General features: G+C 37.5%; 1 protein-coding gene across 1 annotated transcript in view; it reads left to right on the forward strand.

Moving 5' to 3' along the window:
* Positions 1-23,207, forward strand: part of CPNE4 (copine 4) — a 479,775-nt gene that overhangs the window by 390,427 nt on the left and 66,141 nt on the right. Inside the window, exon 8 of the mRNA XM_058181101.1 lies at positions 10,334-10,432. Coding sequence (XP_058037084.1) covers positions 10,334-10,432 — 99 coding nt within the window. The remainder of the gene's footprint in view (positions 1-10,333; positions 10,433-23,207) is intronic.

Consider the following 23,207-nt stretch of genomic DNA (forward strand, 5'->3'; position numbering starts at 1 on the left):
CCCAAGGACCTGCTGCTACAGCCGACTCATGGAGAATGGGAGAAGTCCGTAAGTCAGAGTACGCCCACCGTAGACCTGCATACTTGGAAGACCATGCCTATAGCATAAAAGCTGGAGACTGTCGGCTCCAGCTAGGTGGGGAGGGGTGTTGTGTATGTGCAGGCACGGCCAGAAGGTTTCAATCCAGTCTGCACTAACCATGGGAAATACATTAATTCTTTTGGCTAATGGCTGTCAGTACTAATAGCGGGAAAATATCTTGAATCTACTGGCTGATGGCTGACAGCTCTCTGAATAAAAGAGTGGTGCCAGCCTGCAGCCTCGTTCAATAGTTAGAATGTAACTAATAAAGAGATTGTTGCTACAACCAGCTTCGACTCCATTCTTCATATGAATCTAACAAGTTTCAAGCCAACTTTTGCAATCTCCTTCTTCACCGGCATCAAGAGGCTTTTTAGTTCTTCTTCACTTTTTGCCATTAAAGTGGTATCATCTGCATATCTGAGGTTGTTGATATTTCTCCCAGCAATCTTAATTCCAACTTTTGATTCATCTAGCCTCACCTTTCTCATGATATGCTCTGCATATAAGTTAAATAGACAGGGTGACAGTGTACAGCCTTGCCAGACTCCTTTCCCAATTTTGAACCAATCCGTGGTTCTGTGTCCAGTTCTCACTGTTGCTTCTTGAGCCGCATATAGATTTCTCAAGAGACAAATAAGATGGTCTGGTACTCCCATCTCTTTAAGAACTTGTCACAAATTATTGTGATCCACACAATCAAATGCTTTAGCATAGTCAGTGAAGCAGAAGTAGATGTTTTTCTGGAACTCCCTAGCTTTCTCCATGATCCAGCGTATATTGGCAATTTGATCTCTAGTTCCTCTGTATAGTGGAGATGCATAAAGATCTTGGAAATCAAGCTTTCAGGGCCAATGCTCATTGTTAAGCTATATTTCATTTCATGCTCACTTTTCAGCCCAATAATTGCTAACCAAAGAATTGTGACAACTGGCTCTGAAATTCACAAAATTGTACTGCTATTTTTGTCTGATAAAGAGCAACCAGAATTAGTAACAGCAGGAGACATCAATTAATGTGCAATGAATCTGAATGTATACATACCTATGAGATCTCAAAAACAAAACAGATAAAAGTCAGGAATGAGACAAAATCAAGAAAGTAAACAGAAATCAACACATGAAAGTCCAGAATATAAAGGCAGAGAGCACTGCAGAGCTGAAGTTTAAGAATAAAATTGAAAGAAAAGGCTGAAATTTCAAAATCCTAAGATGTCAAGATAACTAGATAAAACTGGAAGCAGATTAGGATATTATTTCCAGCAAACTAATTGCATTTTAGCTGGATGCTTTTATAGTCAAACCTTCTTTGCTGACTTTTATTCCAGCTATTTCTCAAATAAGAGACTGAAGAGAAGAGACTCAAGAAACCTCTTTGTATTTCAGTCACTGTGGAGCAGTGATTGCAATAGTGAGCTTCTATGTGCAGATAGCAGCCTTTCAAGAGATTTGAGAGAATTCCAGGTCCTGCTTTAAATGCAGGTTAAACTGAGCTTGCACTTTTTATTAAGAACTCTTATCTGATCATAAAATCTCTCCTGAGGCATTGCTTAGTTCTTTATAAAAGTGACCAACTAATCTTCAGTGATAAGATCCCCCCACAAAGGGAAACACTGAGAATTTAAGAAAATTGTAAATGTTATTTGCTTCTACATAAATAGTTTCATGAAATGCATAGTTTTTTGCTTGTCTAGTTAGTGTGAAGATGTCATAATTAAAAATGAAGCCAGCACCTAGGCAGACAGGACAAAAAAGCCAGGAACCTTGTTCAAAAGATCCACTGGGGAGGAAGATAGAAAGGAAACAAATTTTTGAGGAAGAACAAAAAATCACCTGAACCAAGCAAAGGAAGTTGGACCTGAGCATCTAGAAAAACTCAATCCTGTTTAATCAAGAAAGCAAGAACATTAGGGATAAAATGGGGTGCTGAAGCCCACCCCTATCTGGATGCAGACTTGGTGGCTTCCATCCCTCCAGTTCCTGACTAATTGAGAAGGATAAGTGCAGCTGAGTATATGTGCACATGACAAAGAGCAAATGTACACTGTAATCAGTAAAGTGTTGCTATTACTTTAAATTAATTGCATCTCCATATATTTAAAAAAAACCGAACCTGATGTGTCTTAGTATTCTGTGGAAAATGATTTCAAAGCTTATCATTGAGGCCTCAAGATTTGTAAAGCTAAAGCTTTTGAGTTTCCATGTCTTGTTTATGAATGGGAAAGATGATAAATTAGAGCTGGGGAGAATGAAGCATTGATCAAAGTGAAATAAGGTCTAGCGAAAGAAAGAAAGAAAGAAAGAAAGAAAGAAAGAAAGAAAGAAAGAAAGAAAGAAAGAAAGAAAGAAAGAAAGAAAGAAAGATTATTGATTATTATGATGATGAAATGAATACAAGAGTTTTAAAAGCAATCCAAAGTCACCAAAGAAGATCGAGTAATATAAGGGCAATACTAGATATGGACTGAATATAACTGAGTAAGAAATGGCAGATTTAAATGTCACAATTGAGATGTTTCCCTGGGGCCTCCTGATATTACTTGTAAGAAACCATCTGCCACTTTATGCACTTTATCTCAATTGTTCATTGCAGTTTATTTCTCACCCTCTTCATTTGCCAGTAATTTTTAGGTCTTGGACTACCAAGGTAGGCAGAACCAGGCACCTACATCCGCTGTTTCTTTTTGAGTATCACTGCTAAGTTCTCTTCCAAATCAGTTTGGAGTTGTAATGGTTTTCATGATTCCTCATCCAGAACTAACAGAATCTTATCCTCATCTGCAGATTTTTCTGAGAGGAGATGACACTGTTGCAATTAGCAACTGTCAGGCTAAGTAGAGCTTTATTCCTGAGGAGTCCTGTTTTGCAGTGTCCAGTGCATCTTTGTGCATGAATTATACGCATCTATGCTCTGAGGGTTTGACAAGGTTGCAGCCTCTAACTCACAGCAGTCTTAAATTATATAATTTATAATTGATTTTAAAGTATAGGAACATAGATTCTGATTTTATTATATATAAAAAATATCTTCAGAGTAGAAGTTGTTAAATAACAGGACCAATTATATGGTGAAGTTGACTTTGCTGGATGAGTTCAAGTAGAGACTGGTCAGTTTTCTGAGATACTTTAATTTGGATTCCCACTATCAAATTGTATGATAGATTTGATAGTGAAATAATTTTTTCCAACTTATAGATTCTATAAGCTCCAATATTGAGTGTATAAAGAAAGAGGCTAAGTTTGAGGGAAGAGATATCAGTTACATCAGTAACCAATAATTATTCAACTTAAAGACCAAGAAGTACAGGGCAGATTCCTTTGAAACACAGAAAAGGCAGGAAGAAGAAAATATTTGATTTAAATTGCCATGAGGGAGAAACTGTATCCTTACAGAAGACAATCAACTTGTTAACATATCTTCAATGAGTTCTTATTTAACCATACCATTTACAGTATCTCAAAGACTTCTTCAGAGTTCAAGCTGAACAATCAGTTTTGTTTTATTGTTTTGTTTTATTTATAAAAATATTAATATACCCGTGCTTCGGTACAAAACTATGTGATTGGGCTTGCTAAATCAACACTTACTCTCCCCTTCTCTCCCTCAGTCTTGCCCCCGGGGGTGGGTTCCAATTTTTTTTACTACCGGTTCCGTGGGTGTGGCTTATTTGGTGGGCGTGGCTTGGTTGTCATGTGACTGAGTGGGCGTGGCCAACTTGAAGTCACTCAGGACAAGGTGGGGTGGCACCTTGCTGTGAATGACATCAAGTTGGCCACACCCACCCAGTCACATGACCAATGCTGCAGAGACAGGGCGATTTCTCCCGGGGGACAGCCAGAGCTTCGCCACCTCCTCTTTTCCTCACAGGAGTTGCCTACACAACACAACACAACACAACAGACTCACACACAATGTAAAAGCAGCTGTACTTCACCCAAAATGGCCCCTGCAACAAGCAGGAACTTCACACAGCCACAAAAAGCTCAAAAACCAACTTTCACATTTTACACACACACAACACAACAAAACTGATTCTCTCTCTCTCTCTCTCTCACACACACACACACACACACAATGCCACATACATCTTTGTGACATTCTGTGTGTTTGTGTAGTTAGAGTGAAACATTACAGAAACACACCAAATCTCAGAAAGCTGCACAAATATTTTATTTTATTATTTTATTTTATTTATATTTTTTAGATCAGGGGTCTCCAACCTTAGTAACTTTAAGGTTTGTGGACTTCAACTCCCAGAGTTTCTCAGCTAGCAAAGGCACTGAGGACATGGATTGCAGTCAGGCAGGCAGATTCAGTTGCTAGCTGATGCAACTGATTGCACCAGCCAAAGGAAAGCGAGCCCGAAAGGAACAGTAATTATGTAAGTGAGGAGGGGGGATTGGGTGGGTCAGAGGAAAAAAAATTGTAAAAGGCTCCTCTGATGATCCCAGCTGAAGTTGCCTAATTGCAGCCCAGAAGCTCTTAACTCAGCTGGGATCACCAGAGGAGCCTTTTAAAATCTTTTGTAAAAAAACTTTTAAAGGGTTCTGATGATCCCTGCTCAGCTCCCCGATCATCAAAGGCTTTTATTTTTATTTTTAAAAGCCTTTTTTTGGCTGAAGAAAAGATGCTTTTAAAAGAAAAAAAAACCTCTTATGATTGGGAACCGGTTCAGGGGTGTGGCCAGCCAGCCATTACTACCAGTTCTCCGAACACCAGCAGATTTTTACTACCGGCTTTCGAGAACTGGAGTGAACCAGGAGCAACCCACCACTGCTTGCTCCATAGAAACATTTCCTATCCTATCCCTATCCATAGAAACATTCCTTGGTTGCTGCTGTGAAAGTAAAACTGAAAGTAAAACTCCTCTCCTCTGGTTGTGTTTTGCATTTGGAACAGATTTGTTTTCAGGTGGGGAAGGGGAGTAGGACCCCTTAGCATCAAAGCATGGAATAGATTTCTTTTCAGGTGGGGAGGGGGAGGAGAGGGCTGTTTGGAAAGTGAAACAATATTTGCTGCATGAGGAAGAAGGAGATAGGAAGGAGCCTGGCCGTGGCTTAGCTCAAGTGTTCTGTATTAAAGCTGCTTCCTGCTATGAAAGTAAAACTGAAAGTGAAACTCCTCTCATCTGCTTGTGTTATGCATTTGGAACAGATTTCTTTTCAGGTGAGGAGGGGAAGCAGAACTTCCTAGCATCAGAGCAGGGGTGAAATGCTACCGTATCAGACCAGATTGGGTGAGTAGGTAGCGGAGATTGGGTCTGGTAGCCGAACCAGTAGCAATTGCTGGCTGGCCATGCCCCTGAACCAGTCCACAGCCCGCTGTCCAGCCTTCGCAAGCTGGACACCAGGACATTGGGAAGGCAGCTCGCCACTTGCTCATCCTTCAATCGGGCCGGGGCTGATTCCTCGAGGCTCAGGAGCTGCCACCTGCCTCAACCGGGTTGGGGAATGCACCATTCCCCAACACCAGACTTGCCCTGTAGCTATCACCCACTCTTCCTTCACCACGCAGTGTGTACTTCTCTTCTCCAGTGGCTGGCTGCCAGGAAAGGCAAGCATCCAAAAGTTACCAGAGCCGCTCTCCTTCTTGAATATGCCACCACCATCGCTGCCTTGTTCCATGCACTAGCTGCACAAGCAGACACCGTTTATTTCATTTATTTATCAGTGGCAAGTTGGGTGTGTGCTTGCGAAGCTGGCGCATGGAACAAGGCAGCGATGGCAGCAGCATATTCAAGGAGAGCGGTAACTTTTGGATGCTTGCCTTTCCTGGCAGCCAGCCGCTGGAGGAAAGTAAGTACATGCCACGTGGCAAAGGAAGCGCGGGTGGCGGTTCTGGGACAAGGCTGGTGCACCATTCCCTGACTCGGTTGAGGCAGGTGGCAAGCAGGTGGCGACTCTGGGGCCTCAGAGAATGAGGCATCCCTGGGCCCCATCTCCTGACCGAAGGCGAAGGGCGAGCAGGCAGTGAGCGGGCAGCGAGTGGGTGGCAGTTCCAGTGAAAGGCCGGAGTCGGGGAATGGTGCATTCTCCAACCCAGTTGAGGCAGGTGGTGTCTCTGGGGCCTCAGGGAATGGTGCATCCCTGGGGCCCAGCCCCCAACCCAAGGTGAAGTGCGAACAGGTGGCATGCGGGTGGCAAGCGGGCGGAGAGGCTGCAGCTGCAGGCATTTTGCAAAAAGGGAAAAGGCAGAATAGAAATTTAAAAAAATTTCCTATTGGGTACTGTGGGCATGGCTTGGTGGGGGGATTGTGACTGAGTGGGCATGGCTGTGAGTGACATTGATTTGGCCACACCCACCCAGCAAGCCACACCCACAGAACCAGTAGCAAAAAAAATTAGATTTCACCTCTACATCAGAGCATGTTAATCATAATTGAGGCCTCTGGTGGCTCAACAGACTAATGCAGTCTGTTATTAACACAGCTGCTTGCAATTACTGCAAGTTCAAGTCCCACCAGGCCCAAGGTTGACTCAGCCTTCCATCCTTTATAAGGCAGGTAAAATGAGGACCCAGATTGTTGGGGGCAATAAAAGTTGTGACTTTGTATATAATATACAAATGGATGAGACTATTGCGTAACACAATGTAAGCCGCCCTGAATCTTCGGAGAAGGGCGGGATATAAATTCAAATAAAAAAAATAATATAGGAAATACTAAGGTTCTGATGGTCATTTCGAAAAATCCTTTCTTAGTGAGCACCTAGAAGCCAAGAGGAACATACATGGCAAATTTCAAGTTTGTAAGCTTTACGGTTCTGGAAATTTCTTGATTATGGTGTGGATGGTTTTTGCTTTTATATATATAGATTACCAAAGGCAAGAGGCTCCAAATGACAAGATAGACACTGTAATGATAGCCTCTTTTTGTATGTGTTGCAGACATGGCTTGCTTTTAAAAAGGGTCAAAACTTTATTCATGCAGAAGCAAGTGCTATCATTACTTTTTTGATCCCATCCATACCTTTGCAAACACCCAGTGTTTGCCTACACCTACGCTAAGTGATACGTAAGATACTCACAGTGGTTTATAATTTGACAAAATAAAGTAAAAATAAATATTATGGAAATAAATAAAAACAAAAGAAGTTAAGTCATGAAGGTGGAAGCATTGCAAATTTACATCAAAGTCTTGGCTTGAAAATTCTGACATTGAACTAGCCCCAATCCTGAGCTTCCTATTTCAGCACCTTGGGTCTGTGATTCCTTATGATTAATAATATTTCAGAAATGTTCCAGAAAAAGCATGACATGTTTCCAGATGTTTGGAATTAACATACAATCTTTGAAAATGGACAGGCTGGGCCTGATAAGAATAGCTTTATTTTGACCTTCCAATAAATCTTGAGAATTTGAAGTAGATTTCAGAGTATGTGTCTTTGTAGCACACTAATGGTATGTGGGAAAGACCTTGGGAGACAAGCAACAAAATTCTGCTTAAGTACTGATCATAGCCGGAAGCTGAATATTGGGCAGGACAACATGACCAGAAGAGGACTCTTCATAGTTTCTCAGGTTGTAAAGAAATCAGTGGGAGAATTGTACTTTCAGTGTTTCAAGATTCTGTTCATGTAGCTTTACAATAAAGTAGAATTAGCTTACCCAGTTGTATTTCCTGTTTGGTCTACCTGTTAAGGCTAAATTACATATGTACCATGACGACACAGGATGATCAATATATCATATACTCAAAATTTCCAGACATTAATCATGCTTCTAAAACTTCCTGCTAATTATAGCTATGTAAACAAAAATGAAATAATGTCAGTATCTTTTATCCATGAACTTTAGTACTAAATCATTTTGCTTTCTAAAGGTCTAGGAACAACTTTTCTAAAGTTAGGAGTTTAAAAAAGCAGCATTAGCATGTTAACCTTAGCAGTCTTATATGTAATTTGCAATCTACAATTAAAATTCACACCTCAGACTATCTAAAATTGTCCTTTTTTTTTTTTTGAAACAACTTTCTGACATTCTAATGAAAGACTGGTGAATGGATTGTGAACGCAATCATGATCCTTTGTATTTTTCTTTAATCAGCAAGTGACAATTCTGTGTACTTGTTTTTTATAAGTGGTAGAATGGGAGAGGGAGTCAAAGGCAGTTATGTATCATGTATGGTATCTTCATCAAGGAATAAAGGCTTTGTGATTGAAGCTATCTGGTATGCATTTCCCTTTTTGTAAAGAAAGAGTAGAAAATACTGTACAAAAGCCTCAGGATGAACAGGCTCTCAACTATTAGTTCTCCATTTTACCATAGCTATGGGACATTAAATCAGTTATTTATTTATTTATTTTATTTATTTATTTTGTCACAACATCATATAAAAAGATTATATAGTATATAAACATATATATGAGTAAATATTAGGAGGTATAAGCATATATATATATATATTTTATTTATTTATTTATTTATTTTGTCACAACATCATACAAAAAGATTATATAGTATATACACATATAAACATATATAGGAAGAAGAAAAGAAAAACAATAGGACAGGAATGGTAGGCACGTTTGTGCGCTTATGCACGCCCCTTATTGTAATAAACTTGTTAGTTTACAATTTCCAGAAAAGTCTGGCTCTGTCACTCACTGACATAAAATATTGGCTCTACTTAGAAGTAATTGGGCAGAGTTCAGTGACGGTGTACTTGCTCAGTACTGTCTCAGAATCAGTTCCTTAAAACAGGGGTCTCCAACCTTGGCAACTTTAAGCCTGGCGGACTTCAACTCCCAGAATCTCCCAGCCAGCTTTGCTGGCTGGGGAATTCTGAGAATTGAAGTCCGCCAGGCTTAAAGTTGCCAAGGTTGGAGACCCCTGCCTTAAAAACTGAGTAAGAAAAGATCACAATCTGAAACTCTTGAAGGTCATTACTCATTACTCATCTATGCAGAGGAACGATGGCAATCTCCACATGTATTGTCAGGAAGCTAGTTGTACATGCTAGTGGGTCCCTCCCTTGTAATCTGGTTCTTCACTATCTTAGTAGCGCTTGGAATAGGAAGGCAGTAGGAGAAAAAATCAATCTAACAGTATGAGTCATAAGTGCTCAAATGTAAACTATTTTTTATAAAAAGTTTTGAATATCTATCCTTTGAATATCTTATCTTTCTCACTTGTGACTTTCCCCTAAGAAGACAGTGTTTTACAGTAGTGAAATTCACTTACATTCCTTACAGCTTTGCCATTGTGCATGTGCCGTTGTCTGCACATTCACAAAGCCTTCTGCACATGCGCAGAGGCTTAAAATGTCGCAAAAAGCCAATGTCAAGATATCCACGTGAGGGGGTGGAGCCTCCTGCAACCACTGCTACCAGTTTGCCCAAGCCAGATAGAACTGGCTGGATTTAACCCCTGGTATTTTATTTGTACCAAGTTAAAGAAACTATTAAAATAAAATCAATATGAGTTTTCTGTTTAGAAAGCAGAAAGCATGAAAATACAGTATATTATAATAAAATGTACATGACAAGACAATCTTTGCTGATATGAATTAGATCAAGTATTGGATGAACAAACACAGTAGGATGAAAATGCATAATGCCAAAATTCTGATGTACCATATATGTATCAGAAAAAGATGAAGCAGGGGATCCTTTTCTTAATGTTTTCCACAATAAAGCTGAATTTAAGTTAAAGAAAGAAGAGACTACAGGTAGTCCTCACTTAACAACCAGTTGTTAGCAATCATTCAGACCACAGTGGATCCCTGAAAAGGTACTTATGACCCAACTTTAATGATTAGAAAACATTATTTGGATTTCTTATTTAATAAAGCTCCATTGTTATTTTTTAAGTTTCCATATGAGCCTGACAAAAATGCTATTGTCTTAAAGGTCTTGTTAACTTTAGTAAGTGGTCTCCCTAAAGCAGCTGCAATTTTTTTAGACAAGCATGATAACCAGAAAATCGGAGTGGCTTTAATATATATGAAATGGGATGCACATCCCTTCCCAAACATAGATGGAATGTCTCTTTTTTTACCATGGCTTTGTTACCTGTGGTGATCTATAATTAAGAGTTATGGCCTGTCACAGGACTCTTGCTAGCTTTTGTTGAGATAGATGTCCATGGATTTCATAGAGTAAGTAGGTGCTTTCTCATTTCATTGTAGAGGAGATATTAAGAATTTGAACATGGTTTGTACAGTCCTTAACTGATATTTTTCCCCCATAAAGGGGTTGTTTCTCTGTTTTAATCAAATTTCTGGGATTTTTCAGTTTTTATATTTCTCTTTCAGTGCATAGTCTGGGACTGGGATTCCAATGGCAAGCATGACTTCATTGGAGAATTCAGTTCAACTTTCAAGGAAATGCGAGGAGCAATGGAAGGAAGACAGGTAGGCTTTGATAAATACATATTATTTGTAAATAAACAGATAACAATCTATCAGAGTAATGGAAAAAAAGTGGATGTTGTTTTGCTTATACTTTGGTTTTTAGCAGGGGTGAAATCCAGCAGGTTCTCACAGGTTCTGGAGAACCAGTAGCGGAAATTTTGAGCAGTTCAGAGAACCGGCAAATACCACCTCTGGCTGGCCCCAGAATGGGGTGGGAATGGAGATTTTGCAATATCCTTCCCCCAGGAGTGGGTGGGAATGGGGATTTTGCAATATCCTTCCCCTGCCACACCCACCAAACCACACCATGCCCACCAAACCACGCCCACAGAACCGGTAGTAACAAAATTTGGATTTCACCACTGGTTTTTAGAATGCTTTATACCAGAAATCAGACAAAGAACTATTAAAACATGTACATATCATAATCTTGGCAAAAAAAATTAAACACATGGAAAGAATATATTAATAGTGAGCTGGAATCAGCTCACTTGGCAGAAAATAAAATAGTTGAGAATGTTTTTGGCTGAATAATCATCTCAAGCATATTTGAGATAAATTGACACAATAGCACAAGAAGTCAGTACACTGATCTTTCACTTCTTTTAATGATGTTTGGGTGATGCCACTATCTCATAAATACTGTATATGGAGTTACATGGAAGAGAGCTTTATCTGGATCCATCAACACGTCTGCTTTTCCTCACCTAGAGATATCAGTAAACAGTAATGTGTTTTACATCTCAAATTAATTGGTGAATACAATTGGTTCTTGCCACTACCACCACCCAGCAAACTTTATGATTGGTATCTATGTTGTCTTTAAATGTCATGAATTATTTCAATAGGAATTGAAGGTAGATTTTAATTGGGGTTTATGAGAAATCCTATTCTTTTCAGGGCAGCTGGACTTCATTCCTAGAATCTTTCTAAAAGTTTGTATGAATTGGAAAGTTTTGGGTGAAGAGCAGTCTGGATTAATCTCCTCTAGGACTGACCAGTTTGATCGTCTTGCAGTCCAAGGGACTCACAGGAGTCTTCTCCAGCACCATAGTTCAAAGGCCTCAATTCTTTCCTATGGTCCAACTTTCATAGCCATACATTGTAACTGGAAAAACCATAGCCTTGACTATATGCACTTTTGCTGGCAGGGTGATGTCTCTGCTTTTTAGTATGCTGCCTAGATTTGCCATAGCTTTCCTCCCCAGGAGCAAGCATCATTTAATTTCTTGGCTGCAGTCCCCATCTGCAGTGATCTTGGAGCCCAGGAAAATAAAATCTGTCACTACCTCCATTTCTTCCCCATCTATCTGCCAGGAATTGAGAGGGTCAGCTGCCATGATCTTAGTTTTCTTAATGTTGAGTTTCAAGCCAACTTTTGCACTCTCCTTCTTCACCTGCGTCAAAAGGCTGTTTAGTTCCTCTTCACTTTCTGCCATGAAAGTGGTACCATCTGCATATCTGAGGTTGTTGATATTTCTCCCGGCAATCTTTTTTTTTATTTATTTATTTAAAAAGTTTTATTTTAACATTCATATCCAATAACATATTTAATGTACCATCATATACAATTAACCTGCCCGGTCACCACCCCCTTCTTTTAACTCTCTTCCCTTCTCTACCTTCTTCTACTTTCCACAACCATCCTCCCCCTCTCTTATCTACATCCTCTCCTCCTTCCTCCCTACTCCTTTCTTCTCCCTCTTCTATCCCTCTTCCTTCCTTTCCTCTTCCTCCTCTTCTCTTTCCTACCTCCTTCTCTCTTCTACTTCCTTCTTTCCCATCATTCTGAAGTGGTAGCCAGGCAGCTCCGATCTTACATTAATTATACGTCTTCGATCATCTTTGTACATTGACCATCAATCCATTTTCTACCCTCATCCCCCCTCCCCCTCCCTTCCCCATCCTCCCCCACCCCCCGGGACTTCCCAGAACCGAATACAGGGTATAAAACTAACAACAAAAATTAAAATATAATAATCATAATCCATAGTCACTCCTTAAAACCTCAATTCCCCTTCCAGGAACAAAGAAAATACATTTCTTCCAATCCATTATATATCAGACCATTCCACTCCTAGAGTTCTCAGAAATTTCCGATTGAGTTAGTGTTTGTTCTTGAATAAAGTACATAGTTTTTAATATCCAACCTTCATCAATCAATATCAAAACAACATTCCATCTTCCAATATTCACCATGGGTTCTTCTAAAATGTCTTTCTTCCTTAAGCAGTCTCTCAAAAATAGTTCATATTTCCAACTTAATTTCTTAAATTTTTCTATCCAACCTTCAAGGGTAAACAATAGTCCATCTTTTCACATCTTTGACGTTTATATACATCAAATAATATTACAAATATCCAATATATCAATTGTAATAATTAAAATCTTCACTTTACCTTGCTTATATCAAATAACATTATTAAAATTACACCTATAACTTATCCAAAATATATCTATTATAACAATTACATTCTAATTAGCCATGAAGAGACACAAGCCAGCTCCTCTGGGAAGGAAGGGTTTATTATATATGCGCAGGTTCAAGTACAGAACAAAGCTGTTGGTCTGAACAAGTCAGGGGTTTTCCAGCAAGGCTTTATATACCTTATTGCTACGTGCAGGCTGCAAATACATTGTCTCAGCATGTTACATTCCATATATGGTTACAATTCCAGGAATAGTATATTGGGGAACTGATACCAGATACAGGGGGTTACACAAACATGTTTACCACGATCGCAAAGTACATTTTCTGCAAAACAGCAGGATGTGGTTATCCTAGCTTAGCACATTTATGGGTGGTACATGAGTATACGGTTTATTGGGAAAGCAACTTCTCTGTTACAGCTGACAAGGCCTTTCTTTTGCTTGACCAAAGATGTCTCTAGGGCCTAAGGCCTGTATCTTTGGTTCTCATGCTGCTTTAGCAACCCACCTTAATATAACAACATTACATCCATCTCTTAAATATAATATTTAATCCAAATTCCTAAATTTTACTATCTATACTCCAAAGTTAAACAATATTCCATCTTCCTATTCCTTTATACCTGAAATATATCAAATAGTACCCCTAAAATTACACATTTATATCCAAAATAAATCATTTACAAAAATTAATCATAATCATAGATAATAGAATTAAACATTCTCCCTCCCCTTTTTCTGTCTTACACTTTTTCCATCATCTATTCACCATTCAACTTAACATCTATTAATAAAGAGTTCCCAATCTTTAATACATTATTATTTTTGTTTGTTTGTTTACATTTATACCCCGCCCTTCTCCGAAGACTCAGGGCGGCTTACAATGTATAAGGCAATAGTCTCATTCTATTTGTATATTTTTTTTTACAAAGTCAACTTATTGCCCCCCCAACAATCTGGGTCCTCATTTTACCTACCTTATAAAGGGTGGAAGGCTGAGTCAACCTTGGGCCGGGCTCGAACCTGCAGTAATTGCAGGCTCTGTGTTCTAATAACAGGCTTCTCTACTGCCTGAGCTATCCCAGCCCCATTAGTGTAGAAATCTCGTGCTTTACAAACTGTATTGAGAAAATACTTTCTTCCTTTATAATTCACTGTTAAACCAGCTGGAACCTCCCATCTAAAATATATCTGATGTTTCTTAAGCTCATCCACTAAAAAGGCAAGTTCTTTTCTTTTTCTTAACATTTTAGGAGGAATTTTCTTCATCATTATTATATCTTGTCCTAATATTTGAAATTTATTTTTATAAAATGCTTGCAAAATTCCATACCTAATCTTCTTATTTGTAAAATAAATAACCACATCTCTCGGTAAACACTTCTGCCTTGCCAACCAAGAATTAACACGATAAATTTTTTCAATATTAACTTCAAAATCTTCTGGTTCCACTCCCTCTATCTGAGCAAAGGCCTGAATAAAAATCTCTTTCAAATTTTCTTCCTTACACTCTTTTAATCCTCTCACCCTTATAGCATATTCCATTAATTTATATTGTAATATAACCCTTTCTTCATCTGCCTTATCAACCTTAACCTGAATATCGTCTATTTTATTTTCTAAATTCAGATTAATTTGAACTTCATCTATTTTCCTTTGCAAATCTAAATTAATTTGGTTAAGTTCATCCAGTCTTTCTTCTGTCTGAATACTAGATAACAATAATGGGGTAATTGATTCCTTTAATTTTTTCATCTCCCTCCTCTGCTCTTCCACCATATCTTTAAAATCCAGTATTTCTTTCTCCATTTCATTAAATTTTTGATCTATTTCTGAAAGATGAACCTCCATAAGCTCCTGTAAAAAATTCCTTAGACTGTCTTTAATATCTTCTTTCAATTTCCGTATCTGAAGTGAGGAAATTTCCAATATATTAGAAGTGGTTAAATCTCTTTGCTTGAAGGCCATTTTAAAACTAAATAATACCACTTCCGGTGGCGCCACCTCTTCGCTGAGCTCCTAATTAAGGGGCTCCGTACTGAACATCGTAAAGCCAGGAAAAGCCGGCTTTAATCTCTTTCCCTGGATGAAAGGGAAAAGATAAGAGCAGCAGGGAAGTGTTGGTAGACCTCCCCAGGGGCTTTGTTTTTAATTAAGCAGAGCCCTGAAGGGTCGACGGTCCCATAAATATTCCTGCCATGCTCCGACTTCAGTGCGTGCCTGCAAAAGCAGGAAAAGAAGAAAGTGTCCATCTCTGCTAATTGTCTTATCTTTATGGATCTCTTTAAGCAGACGGAATGAGTGCGAGCGAACAATTACTGGATTGCAAGTATTTTTGATCTCCTGACTTCTCCCTTTTAAAAAAGAGAAACTTTTTTTTCTTTGTTTTAATTGACTCTTAAAGATGGCGCCTGAAAGGGAGTGAAAGTGACGAATGGAATTTTAAACAGCCTGTGTAACTAAGAAGATAAGAAATGTTATGTGTGGATTTTAATGAAGTGAAGTGAGCTCTCCTATACTTAAAGGGGAAAAGAGAAGTTTCTAGACTTACATTTTGTGAATCTTAAAAACTGAAATGGCTACTAAACCACCTAAGACTGGGGGTAGAAGGGGTTCTGAACCAGCTTTAGAAGATCTGATTAAAGAGCAAGGGAAAGTGTCTGAAGAAAGGTTTAAGGAGATTATGGATAATAATGAGAAAATAAGAGAAGAAATAAAAGAGAATAATAAAAAAATAAGAGAAGATATCTTGATGGCTTTTCAAGGTTTGGCAAAAAGACTGGAGGTGGTGGAGGAGGAGGTGCAAGAAATTGTTCAGTCAAATCAACAAATAGAAAATAGAATGGGGGGAATGCAAATGAAATTGGACAAAAATGAAGATCAAGTGGTGGTGATGCAGTATAGAATGATGGAAGGAGCTCTGAGAATTAGGGGCTTGAATGAGGAGAAAGGGGAAGATTTAAAAAAATTTTTATCAGAAGCTCTGGCTGAATTTATTGAACTTGATCCACAAGAGGTTGCTTATCAAATTGACAAAATTTATAGAGTTAATTCTTGGATTGCTAGGCAAAAGAAACTTCCTAGAGACATTGTGGTTTATTTTTTGAAAAGAACAGTGAGGAATCAAATTTTGCAAGTTGCTTTTCAGAAAAACTTGAAAATAGGAGAACAGGAGTTGAAGGTTTTGAAAGAGATTCCTCCCAAGATGTTAAGGGATAGAAAGGACTTTACATTTTTTACACAAGAACTTAAGAAATACCAGATTCAATTTAGATGGGAGGTTCCAGTTGGTTTGACAGTGTATTATCAAGGAAGGAGATATTGTATTGACACAGTGCTTAAGGCCAAAGATTTTCTTTCTACAGTGCTGAAACTTGAAATAGAAATAATAGAAAAAAGAATTCAAGAGACTCAAATGGGTGTGGAAGCTGAGGTGATTCCAGTGATGTTACCATCTGAGGAACAACCACAAGAACAAAGACTGATGAGGGGAGCCCTTAAGCGTAAAGAAAAGGAGCAACAAACTCAAAGTAAAGTTCAGGATTCTGCTACAGAAGCGGTGGGAGGAGCACGGCCGAAGATACGGGAGGACGATCTTCAGTTGATTGCTCAAAAGCTTCAGCAGCCCATAATGGCAAATAAAATCTTGACTTGGAATGTCAATGGTTTGAATTCAGCTCAGAAGAGAAGAAAAATATTTCATTATTTGAAACAATTTAAAAATGATGTGATTTGCTTACAAGAAACGCATATTAAACTATCAGATCAAAAGTACTTAATAAACCCAAAGTTAGGTAAACATTTTGTTGCTTCAGCTTTGGAGAAAAAACATGGCATAGTGGTTTATTTGAGAAAAGATATACCAGCCAAGTTAATAGAGGCAGATATTCACGGAAGATATATTGCTATTGAACTTACAATAGAAACAAAAAGGACTCTCTTGTTTGGTATATATGCACCCAATCAGCAACAAGAAAAAATTTATAGAATGTTATATGATAAGTTGATTCTATGGGATTATAAATCGTGCATTATATTGGGAGATTGGAATGGAGTAATAGATACACGAAAGGACAAGAGAATTTCTTCCAAGAAGATACCTGCACATGCAAAGCTGCCTAAATCCTTTTTTGATATGATAGAAGATTTTGAGTTAAGAGATGTATGGAGACTGGAATTTGGAGGAAAGAGACTATACTTTTTCTCTGATAGGCATCAATCCTTCTCACGTATTGATTTTATTTTAATTTCTAATGATTTGCTTTTTAGGGTGAAGAAAACTAAGATATTTCCAAGATGTTTGTCTGATCATAGTCCTGTTTGGATGGAATTGCAATATGGAAAAGAGGGTAGAAAAACTTGGAGATTAAATGAAAATTTGTTTAGATATCAGGATAATGTAAATCAATGTAAAAAGCAGATGAAAGAATTTTTTGATTATAATTTGAATAATGAAACATCGATAGAAATGGTTTGGGACGCCAGTAAAGCTTTTATGAGAGGTGTATTAATATATCTTAATAATAGACAGAGAAATAAGCAACAAAGACAGCGTAGATATCTAGAAGAGGAAATTTATAAGAAACAACAATTATTAATATATAATCCACATGATCCAAAACTTAAAGATGCAATAAAGTTACTACAGAATCAATTTAATATGATAATGGCTGATCAGGTGGCAACAAATATACAATATGCCAAACATAATACTTTTTGTAACGCAAATAAACCTGGTAGGTGGTTAGCATACACCTTAAGGAAAAGACAAAAACAACGTACTATAGAAAAAATAGAATACAAAGGCAAAGAGAGATATCAACAGGATAAAATTAAAAAAGCTTTTTTAGAATATTATACAAATTTATATCTTAAAGATAATATATTGAATAGGGATATTGATAATTATTTGAAGGAATATAAGGTTAAAAATTTAACTTTAGAACAAACGGATGAACTGAATCGGCCTATAACCTCTGAAGAAATTATTTTGGTAATTAAACAATTAAAAATGGGGAAATCTCCTGGTACGGATGGGCTCACAGTTAGTTATTATAGGAATTTACAGGATGAGATGTTAGGTCCACTTAAGGAATTATTTAATCAGATACAACTAGGAGGGGGAATTCCCCCCTCATGGAGAACCTCTTTTATTTCATTGATACCAAAAGAGGAACAGGATTGTTCTAAACCTGGGAACTATAGGCCAATCTCACTTTTAAATAATGATTATAAGATTTTTGTTAAAATAATAGCTAATAGATTAATGTTGATTCTGCAGCGAAGAATTCATAATGATCAATCTGGATTTATAAAAGGGAGACAGATGAGGAATAATGTTAGGCAGATTGTTAATTTACTGGAGTACTTAGTAAAGAAAAATTTTATTCCAGCAGCATTTATTTTTCTCGATGCAGAGAAAGCTTTTGATCGATTGCATTGGGATTTTTTATTTAAATTAATAGAAAAGATGCAATTTGGAGATGGTTTTTTAAGAATAATTAGGGCAATTTATGGAGAGCACAGATTATAATCAATGGTAGCTTAACAGAACCTTTTAAGATTGCGAAAGGAACAAGACAGGGATGTCCTTTATCACCATTATTGTTTATTTTAACTCTAGAACCATTATTGGATAAAATACGAGAAGTAAAGGAGATAGAGGGAATTAGAGTTAGACAATATGAATATAAACTAAGAGCTTTTGCAGATGATTTGGTGATTACTTTAACAAACCCTATAAATTCTAGTAAATCTTTGTTGGAAATAATTGATCAATATGGGAATGTTTCAGGGTTTAAGGTAAATCAGAAAAAGACAAAAGTGATAATAAAAAATATGGCCAGACAACAGAAAGAAAAACTAGAGGAAATAACAGGATTTGAAATTGTAAAGAAGGTTAAGTACTTAGGGGTTTATATTACATCGTCAAATGTGAAATTGTATAAGAATAACTATGAGGTTTTATGGCAAAAAGTTCAGAAGGAGTTGATTGTTTGGAAAAAATTGCAATTATCTTTGCTGGGGAGAATTGCTGCTATTAAAATGAATGTTTTACCTAGATTTTTATTCCTCTTTCAGATGATACCAATAATTAAGAAAGATAAGAATCTTGAGGAATGGCAGAAGGGAATTAACAAATTCATATGGGAAGGTAAAAAAGCTAGGGTTAAAATGAAAATAATTCAAGATTCTCGGGAAAGGGGAGGTTTAAAAATCCCTAATTTTAAATTATATTATGAAGCAGCTGCTCTCTCTGCAATAAGTGATTGGTTTAACTTAACAGAGGACAGAATTTTGAATATAGAAGGTTATGATTTGCTATATGGATGGCATGCATATTTAATTTATGACAAAAAAGTGGATAAGGATGAGTCCTTCGGGAGAAGGGCGGTATACAAATTTAAATAATAAATAAATAAAAATCATGTGCTAAGAAATGCCCTTCTGCGTGTTTGGAAAAAATACTCTTATAAACTAAATTATAAGGTTCCTATATGGGCAAGTCCTAGACATACAATAGAAAATATAAACATAGAACAGAATCAGGAAATGATTACATATAAAGATCTTTTGTATACTGAAAGAGGTAATTTGCAGTTAAAATCTCTGCAAGTATTAAGAGAGGAAGGGAAAAATTATACTTGGTTTCAATATGAGCAACTACGTGCTAGATGGAAGGGAGATCAGAAAATTGGTATAGAGCAGAACGAGGGAAATTTGGTAAAGCAAATTAGAAATCAGTCTCAGGAGCATATAAAGAGATTGTATAATGTGTTACTTGAAATAGATTCTGAAAGGGACTTGGTAAAGGATTGTATGATAAAGTGGGCACAAAATTTTCAGGAGCCAATATTATTGGAAACTTGGGAAAAAATTTGGGTTAGAAATGTTAAATTCACGCAGGCACAGAATCTGAGGGAAAATTTTTATAAAATGTTTTATAGATGGCATCTAGATCCTAAAAAATTATCGTGTATGTATCCAGATATGCAAGCAAAATGTTGGAGATGTAATTGTGATGACGCTACATATTTTCACATTTGGTGGACTTGTAAGGACATAAAGGCCTTTTGGATAAAAATTTGGTGGATTTTACAAAATGTTTTGAAAAAGAAGATAAAGCTCCTGCCGCAATTTTTCTTGTTGGGAATTATTATGGATTGTACAGTAATTGAGACTAAATTGATTTTAAACCTAATAACAGCAGCAAGATTACTAATAGGACAATACTGGAAGAAAAAAGAAGTACCTACAATAGAAGAATGGATATTGAAGGTTGCCAATTTGGCTGAGATGGCGAAGATATCAGCCTTTTTGAAAGACAATACGCAAGAAAGATACTTAAAGGGTATAATTAAGTTGGGATGAAATTTTTTTAGCATATGTTTGTTTTATTTTTAACTATACCTTGTGCCCGTTCCGGGAAGTCGGGGGGGGAGGGGGGTTGTGAAGGGAGGGGAGAGGAGGGGGGGAAAGGGGGAAAAAAATTTTGTAAAACTTTTTGAATAAAAAAAAACAAAAAAAAAACTAAATAATACCAAGAAGAAGAAAAGGAGAGAGAGAAAAGAAAAGAAAAGAAAATTTCAATAAGCTTTTCTTCTTAAACACTGTAAGAAAAAGATAATAAAAAAAGAGATTTAAAAAAAAATCCATTTTTTTTAAAAAACATATCTTGTTATATTCTTCTTAAAGGTTCCACACCAGCAATTGTAATAAGCATTTCCTTAGCTTTCGCTTAGCTTAGCTTTCACTTTCAATACACAAAACGCCATCTTTCATCATCTCCACTCTTGAATACGAATACCTTCTCTATCAGGGAGTTAAAATCATCTTACAATCAAATGCCAGCACTCCTGTTTTCGGCTCTGTCCGTGTTAGCAATCCTTCGGTAATCCATCAGTCACGGAGATGGACGCTGCGTTTTGTTCTTCCATTTGCAGAAGCGTTCTGGATTCTGGAGCTTTTTTCGAGCTATAGAAGGAGCGTTCCCACAAACCACCAGAAATCTTCCTGGGGCTTTCCTTGGGGGCTCTACTTCAGCCCGAATGCTCACCTCCCCCTCTTTGCCCAAGGTTAGAGATTTACAAGCTGCTGACAGCAGATTAACGCTGTCTAAACAGCTCTACAGAATCACACAGAACTGGCGGACTAAAATAGCCCGCCATTAACGAAGCGGAGCCACCGGAAGCCTCCTTTTCTCCCGGCAATCTTAATTTCAACTTTTGATTAATCTAGCCCTGCCTTTCTCATGATATGTTCTGCATGTAAGTTAAATAGGTAGGGTGACAGTATACAGCCTTGCCAGACTCCTTTCCCAATTTTGAACCAATCAGTGGTTCTGTGTCCAGTTCTCACTGTTGCTTCTTGACCCGCATACAGGTTTCTCAAGAGACAAATAAGATGGTCTGGTACTCCCATCTCTTTAAGAACTTGTCACAAATTGTTGTGATCCACACAATCAAAGGCTTTAGCATAGTCAATGAAGCAGAAGTAGATGTTTTTCTGGAACTCCTGGCTTTCTCCATGATCCAGCATATATTGGCAATTTGATCTTTTAGTTCCTTTTCCTCTTCGAAAATCTGGCTGTATTTCTGGTAGTTCTTGATCCACATACTGCTAGAACCTAGCTTGTAGGATTTTAAGCATAACTTTACTAGCATGTGAAATGAGAGCAATGATGCGATAGTTTCAATAGTCTTTGGCATTGCCTTTCTTTGGAATTGGAATGTAAACTGACCTTCTCCAATCCTGTGACCACTGTTGAGTTCTGTAAATTTGCTGGCAAATTGAGAGTAGCACTTTTACTGCATCATCTTTTAAGATTTTGAATTGCTCAGCTGGAATACTTCACTAGTTTTGTTGTTGTTCAGATTTCCTAAGACCCATTTTGACTTCACATTCTAGGATGTCTGGCTCGAGATCAGTGACCACCCCATCGTGGTTATCAGGGATGTTAAGCTCATTCTTGTATAGTTCTTCTGTGTAATTTTGCCACCACTTCTTAATCTCTTCTTCCTTTGTTAGGTCCCTGCCATTTTGGTCCTTTATCATGCCCATCTTTGCATGAAATGTTCTCTTCATATCTCCAATTTTCTTGAAGAGATCTCTGGTCCTTCCTATTCTATTGTTTTCTTCTATTTCTTTGCACTGTTCATTTAAGAAGGCATTCTTATCTCTTCTAGCTATTCTCTGGAATTCTGCAATCAACTGGGTATATCTTTCTCTTTCTCCCTTGCCTTTTGTTTCCCTTCTTTCCTCAGCTATTTGCAGAGCTTCCTGAGAAAGCCATTTTGCTTTCTGGCATTTCTTTTTCTTTGGAATGGCTTTAGTTGCTACCTCTTGTACAAGGTTGCGAACCTCTTTCCTAAAAATATTCTCCTTTCAACATTTAAATAGAGATTCCCATTAGCTCCTGATAACCTGTTGTAAGTGTCCTACCTACTCCAAATTTTTCCAGTCAATCTCTTGTATTGTCCAATGAGTTCTATCCCCATAAACTCCTACTCTGTCCAGAGGTTGGGACTGGAGTGATCAATAAGTGTTGGACTACTAGTCTTACTGTTATCCTAAAATATTTTGCTGATTTCAGAATCAAATATTCCTTCTACATCCTATTTTCACTAAGATGTTCTATATACAGTGTCAAAATATGTGTGTGTACGTAAGTGTGTACGTGTGTGTGTGTGTGTGTGTGTGTGTGTTATGTGTATCTATGTATGGTGTCAACAAGTTGGGGACAAAACTTTGTGGATCCTTTGTAATTAAGACATAATGAGTTGGAGCTGTCTATATATTTGTATTTGTATAAGTGAATACAAATCTATCCAAAATGGCGCTAACTAATTTGGGTTCAAATTTCATTGTGAATTGGAGCACAACTCTAATATGTAGCCATTCTCGTCCTGATCTCTAATGGCATTTACTCTTATATCAATTGCTCTGATATAAGACAAGAGCTTATCATGAAAAAGAGAAATCCAGTATTGCTTAATCTATTACGTTAGCTGGGGAAACAGTGTTTGTGGCTAGGATACTTTTAATCTTGGACTTAAACAAGTTTTAATAAAAATGAAGCTAAAGCTATTTATGTGTGACAAGGAAATTCCTCTGCTCAACTGTAAAAAATAACCTTAAAATGAAGTTTTACCTGAACAATTAGCAGTGGGATTATTATATAAACAGTGTTGGGATTCAGCTGGTTCTCGCAAGTTCAGGCGAACTTTCGTAGAAATTCTGGCTGGCCACGCCCACCCCACCCCACCACTACTTGCAGAATCAAGCCACTGCGTACTTCTCTTCACTACTGCTCGCAAAGGTAAGGCCAAAGGAGAGGGCGAGGTGG

The sequence above is a fragment of the Ahaetulla prasina genome, chromosome 4 (assembly GCF_028640845.1).
Source record: "Ahaetulla prasina isolate Xishuangbanna chromosome 4, ASM2864084v1, whole genome shotgun sequence".
Classification (NCBI taxonomy): domain Eukaryota; kingdom Metazoa; phylum Chordata; class Lepidosauria; order Squamata; family Colubridae; genus Ahaetulla; species Ahaetulla prasina.